The 16,758-nt window shown below is 44.2% G+C and overlaps 1 protein-coding gene across 21 annotated transcripts in view; it reads right to left on the minus strand.

Moving 5' to 3' along the window:
* LOC118357460 (neurexin-1a-like) overlaps positions 1-16,758 on the minus strand; it is a 101,594-nt gene that overhangs the window by 67,158 nt on the left and 17,678 nt on the right. For 14 of the 21 annotated variants that reach the window (XM_052478255.1, XM_052478245.1, XM_052478247.1 and 11 more), the window contains 9 exons: positions 11,955-12,256; positions 11,400-11,423; positions 7,543-7,704; positions 5,938-6,009; positions 5,552-5,776; positions 5,259-5,406; positions 2,319-2,449; positions 2,048-2,232; positions 1,240-1,307 (listed from right to left, as the gene is read on the minus strand). In XM_052478255.1, coding sequence (XP_052334215.1) covers positions 1,240-1,307; positions 2,048-2,232; positions 2,319-2,449; positions 5,259-5,406; positions 5,552-5,776; positions 5,938-6,009; positions 7,543-7,704; positions 11,400-11,423; positions 11,955-12,256 — 1,317 coding nt within the window. The remainder of the gene's footprint in view (positions 1-1,239; positions 1,308-2,047; positions 2,233-2,318; positions 2,450-5,258; positions 5,407-5,551; positions 5,777-5,937; positions 6,010-7,542; positions 7,705-11,399; positions 11,424-11,954; positions 12,257-16,758) is intronic. The other 7 variants (XM_052478254.1, XM_052478253.1, XM_052478249.1 and 4 more) reach the window with 1 other exon arrangement.

Here is a 16,758-nt window from a genome sequence, read left to right on the forward strand (position 1 = left end):
TTCATCTCTCTCTCTCCTCCTATCTCTGTTCCCGTGGAAGACCGTTGGAGGCGAAAACAAGAGAACAGGAAGAGAGAGGCCTCATGAATACTAATGAGCTCAGTGTGTGTTTGTGTGTGTGTGTGAATGTGAATAAGGGAGTGAATTTCAGAGGGAACAGAGGAGGGTTCAGTAAAGCGAGGAAGGATAGAGCAAAGGAGAGATGGGGAGAAGGCGAGAGAGGAAGAGAGTGGAAGAGCGGGAGAAAAGCTTTTGGCTAAAATGCAAATGAATCCTCATTAACTGGAGGTTAGCCTGTTACATCACGATAACATAACTAACTAACACATACGAGTGCACATACCACACACACCTGAGTAATTTCTAAACAGCTGACTAATTGAAATGCTAAAATGGCACTTCAGCAGAGCACCTGACTGAGGAGGGGGGTAGAAAGAGGGAGATGGAGAAGGACAGATGATAATGAAGGTAATATGTCTGAACGTGTCCTTGTGACGACTGCTCTGGAATAAAACTGAAGAAACAAACAGATCTGAGAGAATATTGGGGACAAAGAGATAGAGAGAGAGATGAGGGAGATGGAGAGAGCGAGAGGGATAGAGAGAAAGAAAGAGGTAGAACCCGCAGGTAGGAGTAAACATGGCAAATCTCTCTCTCCATCTGTTTCTCCATCTGTCCATCCTTTAATCCACTGAACCACCAGTTACTGAGTCTCTCTCTCTCTCTCTCTCTCTCTCTCTCTCTCTCTCTCTCTCTCTCTCTCTCTCTCTCTCTCTCTCTCTCTCTCTCTCTCTCTCTCTCTCTCTCTCTCTCTCTCTCTCTCTCTCTCTCTCTCTCTCTCTCTCTCATTTAATCTCCCTATTATGGACAGATCTGAGGTGTGTGTGTGTGTTTGTTAGACATTGTCAAGAAAATGAATTACCATGGTAACAGAATCAGCTGCTTCACCATGACAACATGCTCGCTCTCCTCCCTCTCTGACTCATCTTTCTTTTCTCCATCTGTCTCTCTCTCTTCATCTTTCCCATAAATCTCTAAGGGATTCACTTCACCCATCACTCACTCAATCTACCTTCTTCCATCTCTCTCGGTCTGTCTCTTTTTATATGTTTTGTTGGTTCAGTGTGGCTGTTCAGGGGAAGTAACTATACAGTAGACAATGCTTTCATAAACCAGAGACTAAATAACACCACCTCCTTCCCCCTCTCTCCATCCCTCCGTCTCTCCCCATCCGCTCACCTCTCTCACAGGCCCGTCCCAGGTATCCGGTCCCAGAGCAGTCACACACGTATCTGTTCCAGCCCTCCCTGCAGAGGTAAGAGGTTAGGGTTAAAGGTCAAGTGTCAAGTCAAGGGTCATGCCAGAGTAGATCCGACTACAGACTACATACACTGGAATTCCTCAATTCACCCTTCACTAAAGCTTGTCCTAGGCGCTGTACTAGAGCTTGGTTAGCGACAGTTGTTATCCAATGGAGCGCTGCGATTGGTTGGCCAAAATTCTGGGGCGGGGGATTAGCGAAGGGTCCTATTGGTCGAGCATGGCACTTTCACCGCCAGGGTTGTTTTGATTTCCAGGGCCATCCATACGTAAAATATATGCACACATGACTGTAAGTCGAAATGGATAAAACCGTCTGCCAAATTAAATATATAAATTCAAGGTGCTTTATTGACAACGGGGCAGCAGGTAGTGGTTGGGCCAGTAAGCAAAAGGTCGCTGGTTCGAATACTTGAGCCGACAAGGTGTAAAATCTGTTGAGCAAGGCACTTAACCCTAATTACCCTCATTTGCTCCAGGGTCGCATACTACCATGTAAAACAACACATTTCACTGCACCTATCCGGTGTATGTGACAACAACAAAAATGTTGTTATAATTTTTTTTATATACATTCTGTAAAAATGTCTAGATAATGTCTTCTTTCTGCCTAAAACTCAGTTAAAAGTGAAGGTAGTCCTTTAGAAACAGTCAGGCAGACGTCAAAATAGTACAGTAGACAGTAGACTTGACTTGAGTAAGTGGCGATGAAGTAGTACAGTAGTACCTGCAGGTGGCGCTGTGTTGGCAGGGGTTGGACAGACACTGTTTAGGAGGCTCTCTGGAGCAAGAGGGCTTAACCCCTACAGCCCTCTGAACCTCAGCCAGACGACGGATGTCCTTACTCTGACCGTCCACAAACAGGTCTCTCACGCAGCCGACATAGCCGTAGTTCAATAACGCTGTCCACACCTACAGAGAGGAGGAGAGACAGACAGATTACACACACACACACACACGTTACACTCAAGTGTGCGAACATACACACACACACACACCTCAGTAGGGAAGATGAGTCCTTGGCGATCCTCTGGTAATCCTCCTAGGTACAGAGTATCATCCAGGTCTAGAATCTCACTGTCCCCTGGAGCTGTGTACGCTGTACGCTGTGAGTTCACTGAGATAGTACCTACACACACACACACACACAAACACACACACACACGCACGCACGCACGCACACACGCAAGCAGGTTAGGGTGAAGGGTGGTCAATGATGCCCCTCGCCAGACCGTCATTGTAAATAAAGGAATTGTTCTTAATTTACTTGCCTTGTGTAATGGCAAATACCAAGAAGGTTATGATGCCACTTACTACCCAGATAGCACATAACGTTCTGAGAACCATATGTTTCTTGGAGCTTGGTGAGAGCGTGGTTGTACAACGATTATTTTGCATACAACCTTCCCACAACTTCCTGGGAACAGATGTAGACTAACAGTGAAATGCTTTACTCATGGGTCCTTTTTCAACAATGCAGAGTTAAAGATCATTGAAATAAAAATAATAGAAATAGTGACACAGGGAATAAATACACAGTGAATAACAATAATGAGTATTGCATTACATCCCAGTCGATGTGCAGGGGTACGGGGTAAATGAGGTAGCGATGTACATATAGGTAGGGTTCGAGTGACTAGCCATGGATACATTTCACTTCAAATGTTGGACTGGTTTGACATTGGGAATGTTCTCAAATTGTTCCCGAGAACGTTAAGAAACTAAACGTTCTTTTGTGGGAATTTCAGCACGTCAGCATGTTTCCTACAGGTTTCCTCCTGGCTCTATGAAATGTCACATTCTCAAATTGTTCGGAGAATGTTAAAGAAAACATTCCATAAAAACCACAAGAACATTTCAGAGAATTGTCCCCAACTGATCTTAATGAGTGCTTGTTTCCTTTGAAATGGGGTCTGTTGAAATAGAATCAAATGAAAAACTTTGTATGTGTAAAAAAGACAAACGCGGCATGCTAGCTCCATCCTGGTGGCGCAGTGGACGAGATTCCATTTATAAAGAACAGAAGATTATTGGTTTGAATCTCACTGATGCCGTATCAAAGTAAAAAAGAAATGTGTTTGCATGATTAATGCCTAAGGAAATGCATTTCTATGTGTCCTATCTGTGCTTGGAGTTGGCAGCTTTATTACAAATCGTATTGAAACATTCAGTGAACGTTTTAAGGAAGTTATTGAAAAACCTCCAACTGGCCTATCATTTCCATTCTCAGGGAGTTAATAAAACCTCCCAGGAAAACGTTCAAGGAACCTCCCTGCAGCCTAAAAATGAATGTTCCCAGAACAGGGTAAATGTTCACTTCTGTTCTCAGAACGTTTTATAAAAACGGATTTACCGGTCAGGAAACGTATGGATTCGTTCCCAGAACAAATCAAGACACAAAAAACGTATGTTCCCACAACAACCCATGAAATGTGCTTGCTGGGTAGTGACCTGGGGATAATTCCAACACACAATCGAATAAAAGAGAGAAATCCAAGAATAAGTTTAGTCCATTTATTGTCCTTCTCTTCTTCTGTCATTGTCATAAACAAAAAGAGTAAGATAGGGTTAAAACTGGTCTATTGTTCCCAGGCAGACTAATTCCCACCCACACAATCACTTGGCAGCAAAATATAATCAATGAGGACAAACTGAGTGCTAAACAGGTACACTACATAAACATCTCATTCCAAAATCATGGGTATTAATATGGAGTTGGTCCCCCCCATTTGCTGCTATAACAGCCTCCACTCTTCTGGGGAAGGCTTTCCACTAGATGTTGGAACATTGCTCCGGGGACTTGCTTCCATTCAGCCACGAGAATTAGTGAGGTCGGGCACTGATGTCGGGCGATTAGACCTGGCTCACAGTCGGCGTTCCAATTCATCCCAAAGGTGTTCAATGGGGTTGAGGTCAGGGCTCTGTGCAGGCCAGTCAAGTTCTTCTACACACTGATCTCGACAAACCATTGCTGTATGGACCTCGATTTGTGCACGGAGGCATTGTCATGCTGAAATAGGAAAGGGCCTTCCCTAAACTGTTGCCACAAAGTTGGAAGCACAGAATCATATAGAATGTCATTGTATGCTGTAGCAGTAAGATTTCCCTTCACTGGAACTATCCCGAACCATAAAAAACAGCCCCAGACCATTATTCCTTCTCCTCCAAATTTTACAGTTGGCACTATCCATTGTGGCAGGTAGCGTTCTCCTGGCATCCACCAAACCCAGATTCGTCCGTCGGACTGCCAGATGGTGAAGCGTGATTCATCACTCCAGAGAATGCTTTTCCACTGCTCCAGAGTCCAATGGCGGCGAGCTTTACACCACTCCAGCCGACGTTTGGTATTGTGCATGGTGATCTTCGGCTTGTGTGCGGCTGCTAGGCAATGGATACCTATTTCATGAATCTCCCGAAAAACAGTTATTGTGCTGATGTTGCTTCCAGAGGCAGTTTGGAACTCGGTAGTGAGTGTTGCAACCGAGGAATTGTCTTAAGCAATGCGCAAACCAGCACTCTACCGGTGCCATTACTGTTAGCTTGTGCGGCCTACCACTTTGCAGTTGAGCCGCTGTTGATCCTAGATGTTTCCACTTCACAATAACAGCACAGTTGACCGGGGCAGCTCCAGCAGGGCAGAAGTTTGACAAACTGTCTTGTTGGAAAGGTTGCATCTTGTGATCCACGTTGAAAGACACAGTTTGCCAATGTTTGTCTATGGAAATTGCATGGCTGTGTGCTCGATTTTTATACACCTGTCAGCAACGGGTGTGGCTGAAATAGCCCGAAACAACACATTTTGAAGGGGTGTCCACATACTTTTCTATATATAGTGTAAGTACAGGTAGATACAGTATAGGGATGAAATAAATATAACACAAAACATAATAAACGGCACCTAGACCTGGTTACATAAAATCAATCAATCAATCAGATACCTGAGCGCCCGTCCCTCTGGAAGTCGACATGGTACCACTCCCCATCATTGACCTTCCTGTCGATGGCCTTGGTCTTGGTGGTTCCTGAGCCCATGTCCAGCAGCAAATACAGGTGACCATCCAGCATCTCGATGGCAAAGAAATCCACCTGCAACAGTAACGGCAACAATAGAAAAAAACAGTACAACATGAACATCAACACCAACAAAAAGTATAAACATCAATATAATATGAATGTGTGTGTGTGCGTGTGCGAGGGTCGGTGCGAGCTTAATGTGTGTGTGTGTCCTTACCTTTAGGGTGGGGGGTGTGCGGGGGTCTTTGCGCTGCTGCTGTCGTGGTTTCCCGTGGCTGAAGAGCATCAGTCCGTTGGGTTCTGTCGTTCTGAAGTCAAAGGAGATTGACCCCGCCTTCTTGGCGCTCCACTTGCTTAATGCCACAAACGACTCTGGGGTGTCAAAGGTCACAGGATCGAGGGTCGCCACACTCTCACACTTAAACGCCACCATACCGCTCACCTGATGGATGGGGAAGTGCATTTAAAGTGCAACACATTTTTACATCAAATAGACGCAATAAAATAAAGTGAAACAGCGAGGAATAGAGCTGTGCAGCAATAGACTACTGAAGGTTTAGGATGTGATTTGAGACCAGTGAATAAGAAACTACGGCGTCTTACCTTCATCTTAGCATCTCCCTGCTTAGCCAGCCGAGACAGCTCCAACCGTACATCATTGTTCTTATACACCACCTAGAGGTCAGGGTTGAGGGGTCAGGGCAAGGGTCATGGGTAAGAAGTTAAGGGAAGAGAGCAATCAATAGTCTGGTATATCCCTCTCCTTGTCTCTTCTCCTTCAGTCACAATGTTCAGAGCTAGCTGGACAGAAGAAGCGAAACCTCAGGTAGCTCTGTCATGTTGCTTCCTCCAAACTTGTGTTGTCATACCAGTCTAGATAAAAGAGAGGAGACGAGGAGAGGAGACGAGGAAGAACTTATGAGGTGCAGTGCAAAAGGCTTCAGTTCATTAGGGTTCAATATAGAACTGCTTTCTCTCTCCATCTTTGTCTCCAAGTGTGTGAACAGCATTTTCATGGCTGCAATGTCACTCACACACACAAACATTCTGCTTTCATACATCACACCTTTGTCTGTGAACTCAGCTAAACGCATCACTGAAATACCCTTTTATATGTGTGTGTGTGTGTGTGTGTGTGTGTGTGTGTGTGTGTGTGTGTGTGTGTGTGTGTGTGTGTGTGTGTGTGTGTGTGTGTGTGTGTGTGTGTGTGTGTGTGTGTGTGTGTGTGTGTGTGAGAGAGGGAGAGAAAGAATGTGTTTATGTGTATATATGTGTGTGTATGTGCATGGGTTTGGGTGTTGGTGTGCATGAAATGTTGTACAGGGCTGATGATCAGTCATGCGAGTGTGTTCAGTCGTACATCTTAATTATTTCCCATGGATTAGCATATGATCACATTAGATATGTAAATGTGTCTCTGACAGCAGCCTGCCTACAACACCATCAGTTCCAATCAACCACACGCACACGTTATGTTCTTCTATCTCTATCCTCTTCTAACCCTATCCTTAACTCCTAACCCTAACCCCTTACCCTTGCCCTATTTCTAACCCTAACCCTAAACCTAACCCCTGAGCTTAAAATAGCCTTTCTCCTCATGAGGATGTGGGAAATGTCCTCACTAGGGAGCATTTTCCTTGTTTTACAATTGTTGTGGTGAACTGTGGGGATTTTAGGTCCCCACAATAGAAGAACGAACCCCTCCCACACACACACACACTAATAATACTGATATCACTCTGTTGGCACATCATCTGTCAGTTTGTTTGTGAGTTTTCATGTGTCTGTTTATTTGTGTGTGTGCACATGCATTTTTGTGCATATGTCCGTGTTTATGTGTGCACGTGTGTGTGCGCTGTTGGCCCTTTTTTGGAGCAGAGCGGATGGATAGAGGGTCTAGGTGGCAGAGCTAATTAGCATGTTAGCGCTTAGCGCTGCATCTGCTCCCTCAGCAACACTCATCGCTGATTCTCTCTGATGCTGCAGCCTGCACAAGGGAGGATGGTGTGTGTGTGCCTCTGCCAAATGTGTGTGTGTGTATCTCTCTGTCCCTTACTACTGTATACAGTATGAGATCATGAGTGTGTAGATAAGCCTGTCGGCCTAGCTCTGTATATGAAGGATATTTGCATATGTAGATGTGTGTATTCATGTGTATGATGTGTAGATGTGTACAAGTGTGTTAGTGTGCATGTGTGTGCTCCCCACCTCTTTGAGGCAGCCCATGAAGTTGTTGCTAACAGGAGATCCAGGGAGGTCGGCAGTACTGGGACTTCCTCCCACATAGAAGAAATCGTCTGAGCCCAACATGGTGTAGTCTTCCTGGGTGTAGCCCGTAGTGGTCAGAATGCCGTCCACAGAGATGGTCACCTATGCAACAAAGCACAGGGAAAGGACACGCTATACTCACACAAAATGCAGCGCTACGCGCTAGCCAGCCGAATTGGTCTGCCCCTTTCTGGCTTGGTAGGGTCTGGGGAGGTGGTCTGGTCTTGGCTGTGGTTGGTTGGTCAGTGGATTGGTTGGTCAGCTGGATTGGATTGGTTGGTCAGTTGTTTGGGACTGGTCTGTTATTTCATTGGTCTAGCTGTGTTTGGTTTGTGTGATTTGATTGGTCTAACTGTGTTTATTCTGTGATGTCATTGGTTTAGCTGTGTTTGGACATGTTTCCTGTCTGTGTCATGAGGTGGTTTGGGCTCGTTAGGGTTTTATGGAACCAATTCCGTTCTCAGGGCAGATCTGTCATAGAGGTAGAACAAATGCAAATCTGAGTCCAAGTCTGTGTCCTTTATACTCAAGCTGTAGTCGAGTTACAATTCCCTTGTTAGTGCTAGAGGCTGCGGTCCAAAAAACTTTCAAGATAAGTTTATCATTTAAAATATTTTGCTAATACTGTAGCTACCTAACATTTGCTGTTGTAGCTAAGATGTTGTACTGGAAATACATGTAATAATAGGGAGGAACTTTACCTGACAAAGTCACAAGTCTTTGAACTTGAGTCCAAGTTCAAGTCAACAATGGCCAAGTCCGAGTCAAGCTCCAAGTCATGGAAATCGTAGAGTCCTGGACTTGATTATTACATAAAACTGCCCTAAAAGCATTTTACTAATTTGTGCTTGAAGTCATTTGCCCTCAGGGCATCATGGACAAGATGCTATGCATATAAATTCTGCCCTGGGGGTGACCTTCACCCATACATTTATTTCCTTTATTTTGCATCTTAACAGTCAGTTCCAATATTTAGTTACATGGTAGCTATCTATGTTCATTATTTTGCCATCTATGGTATTAGCATTGCTTGCCCCCTTGTTAAAATTAGCTGACTAATAGGCAATTTATATTTCTTGCATTGCATGGAGGAAATGTGGAACTCCCCATTTCATCCACAGACAATGGTGGGTTGACGAATTGGGGGAAGTGTTTCTTGTAGATTCATTGCCTCAATTCTGTATCTCCACTCTGAACAACGCAAAAAGCATGACTTCTCTGCTGTTCTGCCTAAATATCACCATGAGCACAAGGCAAGAGAGTAGGTGTTGGGCTTAAGCAATAACCCTTTATACCATATACCAGGGTAATTTGAAATAACGACGGCACGATTTTCAATACCGTTGCGGGTACCTCAGCCTTGAGGTGGCTGCGGGAGTGTGTGCTACACCGGTGCTTAAAACTATAAGTATACCTTTAAGAAAACTAAGATGTGTCAAATAAATTATGTTCAGCTCAGGTATCCAGCTTTGCTTTTGGTTTGCTAACTTGCTAGCTAAGTGGCTAGATATCAAGAACAAGCTTCTTGGTTACAGCAGAGACATTCTAGCCTGACTACCAGTCTCTTTAGCGAATATTCCACTCCTTGCCATTGCCAAAGAGACTGACCTTTCTGCAATTTTCAAATATGAACATTCATTAATGAGCTCGAGGAGAATAGAGGAGTTGATCCTAATCCTAATTGATAGCTCTCACAGCTATCCTCCAATCACAATGATTATCCAAATATTGGTCACTTTATTCTCCATGGAACACGTATACGGCTGCTAAGCAACCGTTTTCTGTTTGTCCAGATGAAACTAGTCTGTCAAAAGTAGCTAGCTCAAGTCTAAATCCTCAAACTAAATATATAGGCTACTGAAATTACAACCATAAAACCTATTTGCTTTGATTTTAAGCCTCAAAATACAACAACTTGCCTAGCTAACAGCTAAATGTTTGTTTTTGATTTTGTTATAATTTTTATTTACATTTTTTGAGGCTCGGGATGCTGTCATGGAAAATATTAATGTTATTTCAAACAACCAAAGAGCAACTCCGTCGTTAATCCAGCTACATATATACGTTGAGATTGCTGAAAGGCCAGTATCTTTGGCAATGACATGGAGTGGCAAGGAGTGGAATGTTAGCTAAAAAGACTGGTACCCAGATTAGAGGCATTCAATCCACTCCTGGATCAAGATCCCCGTTGCACTAAATTGTAAATAAAAAAGTGTGTATAGTGTGTGCACTTATGGTAATAGCAAATACTCCGATATGATACAGAAACTGAATGACGGTATGAAAATCTGGATACCATCCAACCCTAGTGGGTGGATTGAGCTCAACGGGATGGCGGAATTTGCCCCAAATCAATGTCCCCTATTGTGCATTAGGGAATCTAGTCACCCAACATATGTTATTTTCAATCATTTTCAGGCTCCAGTTCAAGCAGTAATAAGATATGTGTCGAGTTTTAACTTCTTATGGCAACGTTGATGCTAAAGAAAAGCAGCACCCAGTCTTCTTTGTCAGTGAATCCACAACACCTCTTGACCTTTTTGCCACAACCAATTGTAATTGATCTGCCATGAGTGCAACCAAATGATGAACATTGGTTCTATAAAACGCAAACAAGCTTGTTGTTGATTAGCAACAATGGCTAACCCATTGGGTAGTTTAGAGTAACATGTGTACTGTAGCGAGCTCAGGCTATAGCTAGCATTAGCATTAGTATCTAGCCAGGATTACCGTGGCTATAGGTAGCATTAACATCAGTAGCTAACCAGGACTACCCTGACCATATAGCACTAGCATCAGTAACTAACAAGGATTGCCCTGACTATATAGCATTTGCATCAGTAGCTAACCAGGACTACCCTGACTATATAGCACTAGTATTAGTAGCTAACAAGGATTACCCTGACTATATAGCATTAGCATCAGTAGCTAACCATGTAAATCAGGCAAGTGTTAGTAAGGCCTCAACAGAGGCTCAACAGCCACAGTGGTTAGTGTGTTAGTTAGCGTGCAGCTGTTAGTGTTAGCTAGTAGTTAGTAGTCAGTTCCAGGTTAGTAGAATAGTAGTTTGTAGTGTGTTAGTAAATGGTGTCATTGCGGTTAGTTGTGTTGAGTTTAGTGATAAACAAGATGTTAGTAGTGATGATGGTGTTGGGGGTTACAGTGTGTGAGCGGGTAGGGGTGATGGGTTAGATTGTGGGTGCGTATGTGAGTGTGTGGAGTGGGGAGTTAGTCAGATCAGCAGGTCTGAATGATGTGACACACATACTGACTCACACACGGACACGCAGAGCGTTAGATGGGTTAGTCATGTCATTCCACACACATGCAGCCTCCTCTCTCTGCATGCAGTCAACAGCAGGAGGAAGACAGGAACGGGAAAACGAATGACAACAGCAGGATGGACAGCATACAGAGGAGGAATGGAAAGAGATTAGGATTTTAAAACAGTGGGGGGGGGGTTGGCCTTTCTCTGTGTCTAATGGACCAATCAGAGAGCCACCACGAAGTTGTACCATGCATGGGGAGCGGCCAGTCGCGTGCAAGTGAGGGATGAGCCAATCAGGACACGCCTACATATCAACCACAGGGAGATGGGGTGAATGTTGGACAAAGGTCAAAGGGAAGGTAGAAAAAAATAATGTGGCTCGGAGGGGAGTGATAAGCGTAGAGTACCAACCGCCGTCATCCTGTCCTAGTATAGTTTTAGTTGTTCTACGGCTCAGAAAAAGAAAATAGACAAACCCAAACTAAGAAACAATTAGAATGGTATCTACCGAACAATGGAGTTTGTTTACCATAGCGTGTCCAATGCCTGAGTGCTTTGTGGGAGACGGGGAGAAAGGAAAGCAAAAAGTGTGAACAGAACAACTTCCAGAAAAGAAAAGAAAGGTAGAAGGCCAGTGGAGGTTAGAGAGGAGTGGAGAAGGCAACAGGTTAGTAGTATGACACATTCCATGGATGGAGGTTAGTTAGTATTACTAGCAGGTTAGTAAGTACAGTTAGTAGTTAGTAGTTGGTACACACACACAGGCAAACAGCAGAAGACTACAGTTAGCAGCACCATTGTACCCCCAGCCTTGACGCTAATGACACACGCAAGTTCACACACACGCATACATACTGTATGTACATACATACAGTGAGTTTAGCAAAGATATGCCCTCTTTCATTCTCTCTCTCTCTCTCTCTCTCTCTCTCTCTCTCTCTCTCTCACACACACACACCCTCTTTCTCTCAGCCTGTCTTTCCCTCTCACCCTCTTTATCCCTTTCTCTATAACCCCCTCTCCCTTCCCCTCTCCCCCTTCCTTCCCCTTCCCACATCCCCCTCCCCTGCTGTTGCCAGGTTACCTGTCTCAGGTTGCGCGTGACCTTGACATCGTGCCATGCGTTATCGTTAAACTTCCCGTTAACCGGCTCCACCAGGGCCTCGAAAGCCCCGGACCCCAGGTTGATGACCAGTGACACGGCTCCGTTCTTTAAGGCCAGGTTGACGTAGTCAGCCGACTTTCCCGTGTGGAGCATCAGGCCGTTCCTCTGCAGGGTCTTAAAGCTCAGGGTGATCTCATCGCTGGAGGACTGGATGGGGCTGGGAGACAGGTCATAGCAGAAATACTCTGATCCCTTAAATGTTGCTAAGTAGTCCTCACGGGCTGGAGGGGAGAGGGAGGGAGGGAGGGAGGGAGGGAGGGAGGGAGGGGGAGGGAGGGAAGGAGGGAGGGAGGGAGGGAGGGAGGGGGAGGGAGGGAGGGAGGGAAGGAGGGAGGGAGGGAGGGAGGGAGGGAAGGAAGGAAGGAAGGAAGGAAGGAAGGAAGGAAGGAAGGAAGGAAGGAAGGAAGGAAGGAAGGAAGGAAGGAAGGAAGGGAGGGAGGGAGGGAGGGAGGGAGGAAGGAAGGAAGGAAGGAAGGAAGGAAGGAAGGAAGGAAGGAAGGAAGGAAGGAAGGAAGGAAGGAAGGAAGGAAGGAAGGAAGGAAGGAAGGAAGGAAGGAGGGATTGGGAGAGAAGTGGGGAGAAAGAGAAACAGAAAACATTCCATGTTTGTTTTTAATGTGTAATAATATTTCTAATATGATATCAAGAGCCCCATTTTTAATGTGTGAACAGCAATGTTAGTGAAAAACGGAAACCTAATAACCGGAGGCATTTCTATATCTAATTCTTTGGTTGCTCATCCAGTAGTCTGGAATGAGTTGACTGCATCGTTCATGAGTGAGTTGACATTGAACCATATGGATCTGTCGTGATACTTCACTTTCTGATGATTTCAGTAGTCATTATGCATTCAATAGTCATTTGGCCTCCCGAGTGGTGCAGCGGTCTAAGGCACTGCATCACAGTGCTAGAGGCATCACTGCAGACCCTGGTTTGATCCCAGGCTGTATCACAACCGGCCGTGTTTGGGAGTCCCATAGGGCGGTGCACAATTGGCCCAGCGTTTTCCGGGTTAGGGGAGGGTTTGGCCGGGGTAGACCGCCATTGAAAATAAGATTTTTTTTCTTAATTAACAGACTTTCCTAGTTAAATAAAGGATAAATAAAAAATGTAATAAATTAAAAATGAAATCCGTCATCTTGTTAACAGAGGAATGCTGTGTCGTTTGAAGTGATGTGTTCTTAAGCACCTATCAGCAACTAGCCATGCCAGCCCAGTAGCGCAGACAACCAGAACAGCCAACCACAGCTCAGACAGCTTCAAGCCAATATAGCTACTTACCATGTCCACCTTTACTGACTCTCAAGGACACTAGACTATCTCATTGTATATCATACACATACACACACATGCAGGCAGACACACATGCACACACAACCACACACAGACACACCGGGAAGAGATGAGTGAGGCAACATTATCTATCTTTCTTTCACACCAATTCCCCTCTCCGAGTCATCCTTCCCCACTTCCTCTATCACTCTCTCTGTTATCTCTCACACCTCCCTCCCTCCTCTCCTGTCCTCCTTCCAGCAGTATCTAAGGCAACCCCCTGAGCCTCTGGCACTGGCAGCATCCTCTACACGTCACCACTGACTACAATAGAATGTAACGATCTCCAATGTAACACAATACAATAAAATGTAGCGATAAGAATATCATTTAACATTCTTACATAGAATATCATTTAACATTCTTATAACGAATATAATTTCATTTAACATTCTTATATAGAATATAATTTAGCATAATAGAATCAATTGTATGCCAGTATGTGTGCCAGTAAGTGGGAACAGAAAGGTCTTTGCCAGCATGTCATCATGGGTGTGACCGTGTTTTGGGTATAATTACCTCCCTCCCAGAGTGTGTGTGTGTGTAAATATTGGTGTATTTGAGTCAGGAAAGCTATTACCAACTCAGAGCTTGCAGCGAGTCTTTACCGTGGAGGGAGAGCGAGAGTGAGCAGGAAACACACGCACGCACACACAAATGACAGGGCTGAGTGTGAGAGGAGACAATTTCTCACAATGAAGAAATCACCCACCCTTCCACCACCATTCTAGATCTAATTTACAGTCACGCCATTCGATTTCAGGCAACCATTCTGCCATTTTGGCTCTTATTTACAGTCATGTCATTAGATCAGACAGCAGGACATAAAACATCTCGACATCGATCTGTGGGCCAGTTCACGATTCTATCACACACGTACACACACATACACAAACACCCACTGCAGCTGATGTGGTGGCTCTTTTCTCTCCTTCTCAGCCTCTCACATAGTCATTTGCCATTTCCATGGTAACCCTGTGCAATAGGGCTACAGCTGTGTGCGTGTGTGCGTGCGTGTGTTTGTGAGAGAGGGTGATTGAGTGAACAGTACATTATCAGGGACAGCTGTACTGAATCAAAATGGCGGATAGAGAAACAGCAGGCTGACAACACTACCTGAGAGAGCGAGAGAGAGAGACATATGCTGGTGTATCTAAATCCACAGTAGTAGTCCTGTAGTCGTGGAGATAACACGCTGCACCTCATTTCAGCTAACCATGCACTTATTCTATCAGCTCCTTCCAGCCTGAGCACACACATGAATGAGCACACATACTGCATATACACACATACACACACAAGTCTACACGTCGTACTTACACCATGTGTACATACTAGCACACGCATTTGTTGAGCCACTCGCCCACACATACAAGTGGATGTCGAGCTCTAGAATGTATGCTAACCACAGGAGGCTAGTGAGGGGAGGACGGCTCATAATAATGACTGAATGGAATGGTATCAAACACAAGGAAACCATGTGTTCGATATCATTCCATTTATTCCATTCCAGCCATTACAATGAGCCTGTCCTCCCCAACTAATGTGCCACCAGCCGCCTATGATGCTAATGTATGCTAATACATGCAGACTCCAGATATTAACCTTCAGTCTGGTACATAGAGCCAAGTTACACCCTAAACCCTTTACACTTATATCCCTTAACACATACACCATAGAGCCAAGTTACACCCTAAACCCTTTACACTTATATCCCTTAACACGTACACCATAGAGCCAAGTTACACCCTAAACCCTTTACACTTATATCCCTTAACACGTACACCATAGAGCCAAGTTACACCCTAAACCCTTTACACTTATATCCCTTAACACGTACACCATAGAGCCAAGTTACACCCTAAACCCTTTACACTTATATCCCTTAACACGTACACCATAGAGCCAAGTTACACCCTAAACCCTTTACACTTATAGTTAACACGTACACCATAGAGCCAAGTTACACCTAAACCCTTTACACTTATATCCCTTAACACGTACACCATAGAGCCAAGTTACACCCTAAACCCTTTACACTTATATCCCTTAACACGTACACCATAGAGCCAAGTTACACCCTAAACCCTTTACACTTATATCCCTTAACACGTACACCATAGAGCCAAGTTACACCCTAAACCCTTTACACTTATATCCCTTAACACGTACACCATAGAGCCAAGTTACACCCTAAACCCTTTACACTTATATCCCTTAACACGTACACCATAGAGCCAAGTTACACCCTAAACCCTTTACACTTATATCCCTTAACACGTACACCATAGAGCCAAGTTACACCCTAAACCCTTTACACTTATATCCCTTAACACGTACACCATAGAGCCAAGTTACACCCTAAACCCTTTACCCTTATATCCCTTAACACGTACACCATAGAGCCAAGTTACACCCTAAACCCTTTACACTTATATCCCTTAACACGTACACCATAGAGCCAAGTTACACCCTAAACCCTTTACACTTATATCCCTTAACACGTACACCATAGAGCCAAGTTACACCCTAAACCCTTTACACTTATATCCCTTAACACGTACACCATAGAGCCTAGTTGCCTGACGATTCACCCTGAATGTATTTCCACTGCTCTCTTGATAGCTACATACACTCAGTCTGAAAAAGTCATCCTAGAAGTCGTTTGTTTAACTTCAAAATGAGGGGCATTGTGTAAAACAAATTCATCAGTGATTGGATGGTCTCTAATATATCTAACTAATCAGAGTATCAAAGTTGATGGAATCATCATGAAGGGAGGCCCAACCCATCGGTTTCTGGGACCAATCAGAATGGTAAGACTGTGTTCACATTCTAGAAATTGTTGGAGAGGGCGGCAAATCCAGACTCATCGTGGAGACGAAACATCAGTTAGCCGGAGCGATGTGGATGGGTAGCCAGGCAAATCGACTCTTAAACAAAAGGTATATACACTACCGGTCAAAAGTTTTAGAACACCTACTCATTCAAGGATTTGTCTTTATTTTGACTGTTTTCTACATTGTAGAATAATAGTGAAAAACTATGAAATAACACATATGGAATCGTGTAGTAACCAAAAAATAAAAATAGATTTTATATTTGAGATTCTTCAAATAGCTACCCTTTGCCTTAATTACAGCTTTGCATGCTCTTGGCATTCTTCATTAGGTAGTCACCTGGAATTCATTTCAATTAACAGGTGTGCCTAATTAAAACAGGTGTGCCTAATTAAAAGTTCATTTGTGGAATTTCTTTCCTTCTTAATGCATTTGAGCCAATCAGTTGTGTTGTGACAAGGTAGGGTGGGTATATAGAAGATAGCCCTATTTGGTAAAAGACCAAGTCCATATTATGGCAAGAACAGCTCAAATAAGCAAAGAGAAACGAC

Source organism: Oncorhynchus keta, chromosome 24 (assembly GCF_023373465.1).
Source record: "Oncorhynchus keta strain PuntledgeMale-10-30-2019 chromosome 24, Oket_V2, whole genome shotgun sequence".
NCBI lineage: Eukaryota > Metazoa > Chordata > Actinopteri > Salmoniformes > Salmonidae > Oncorhynchus > Oncorhynchus keta.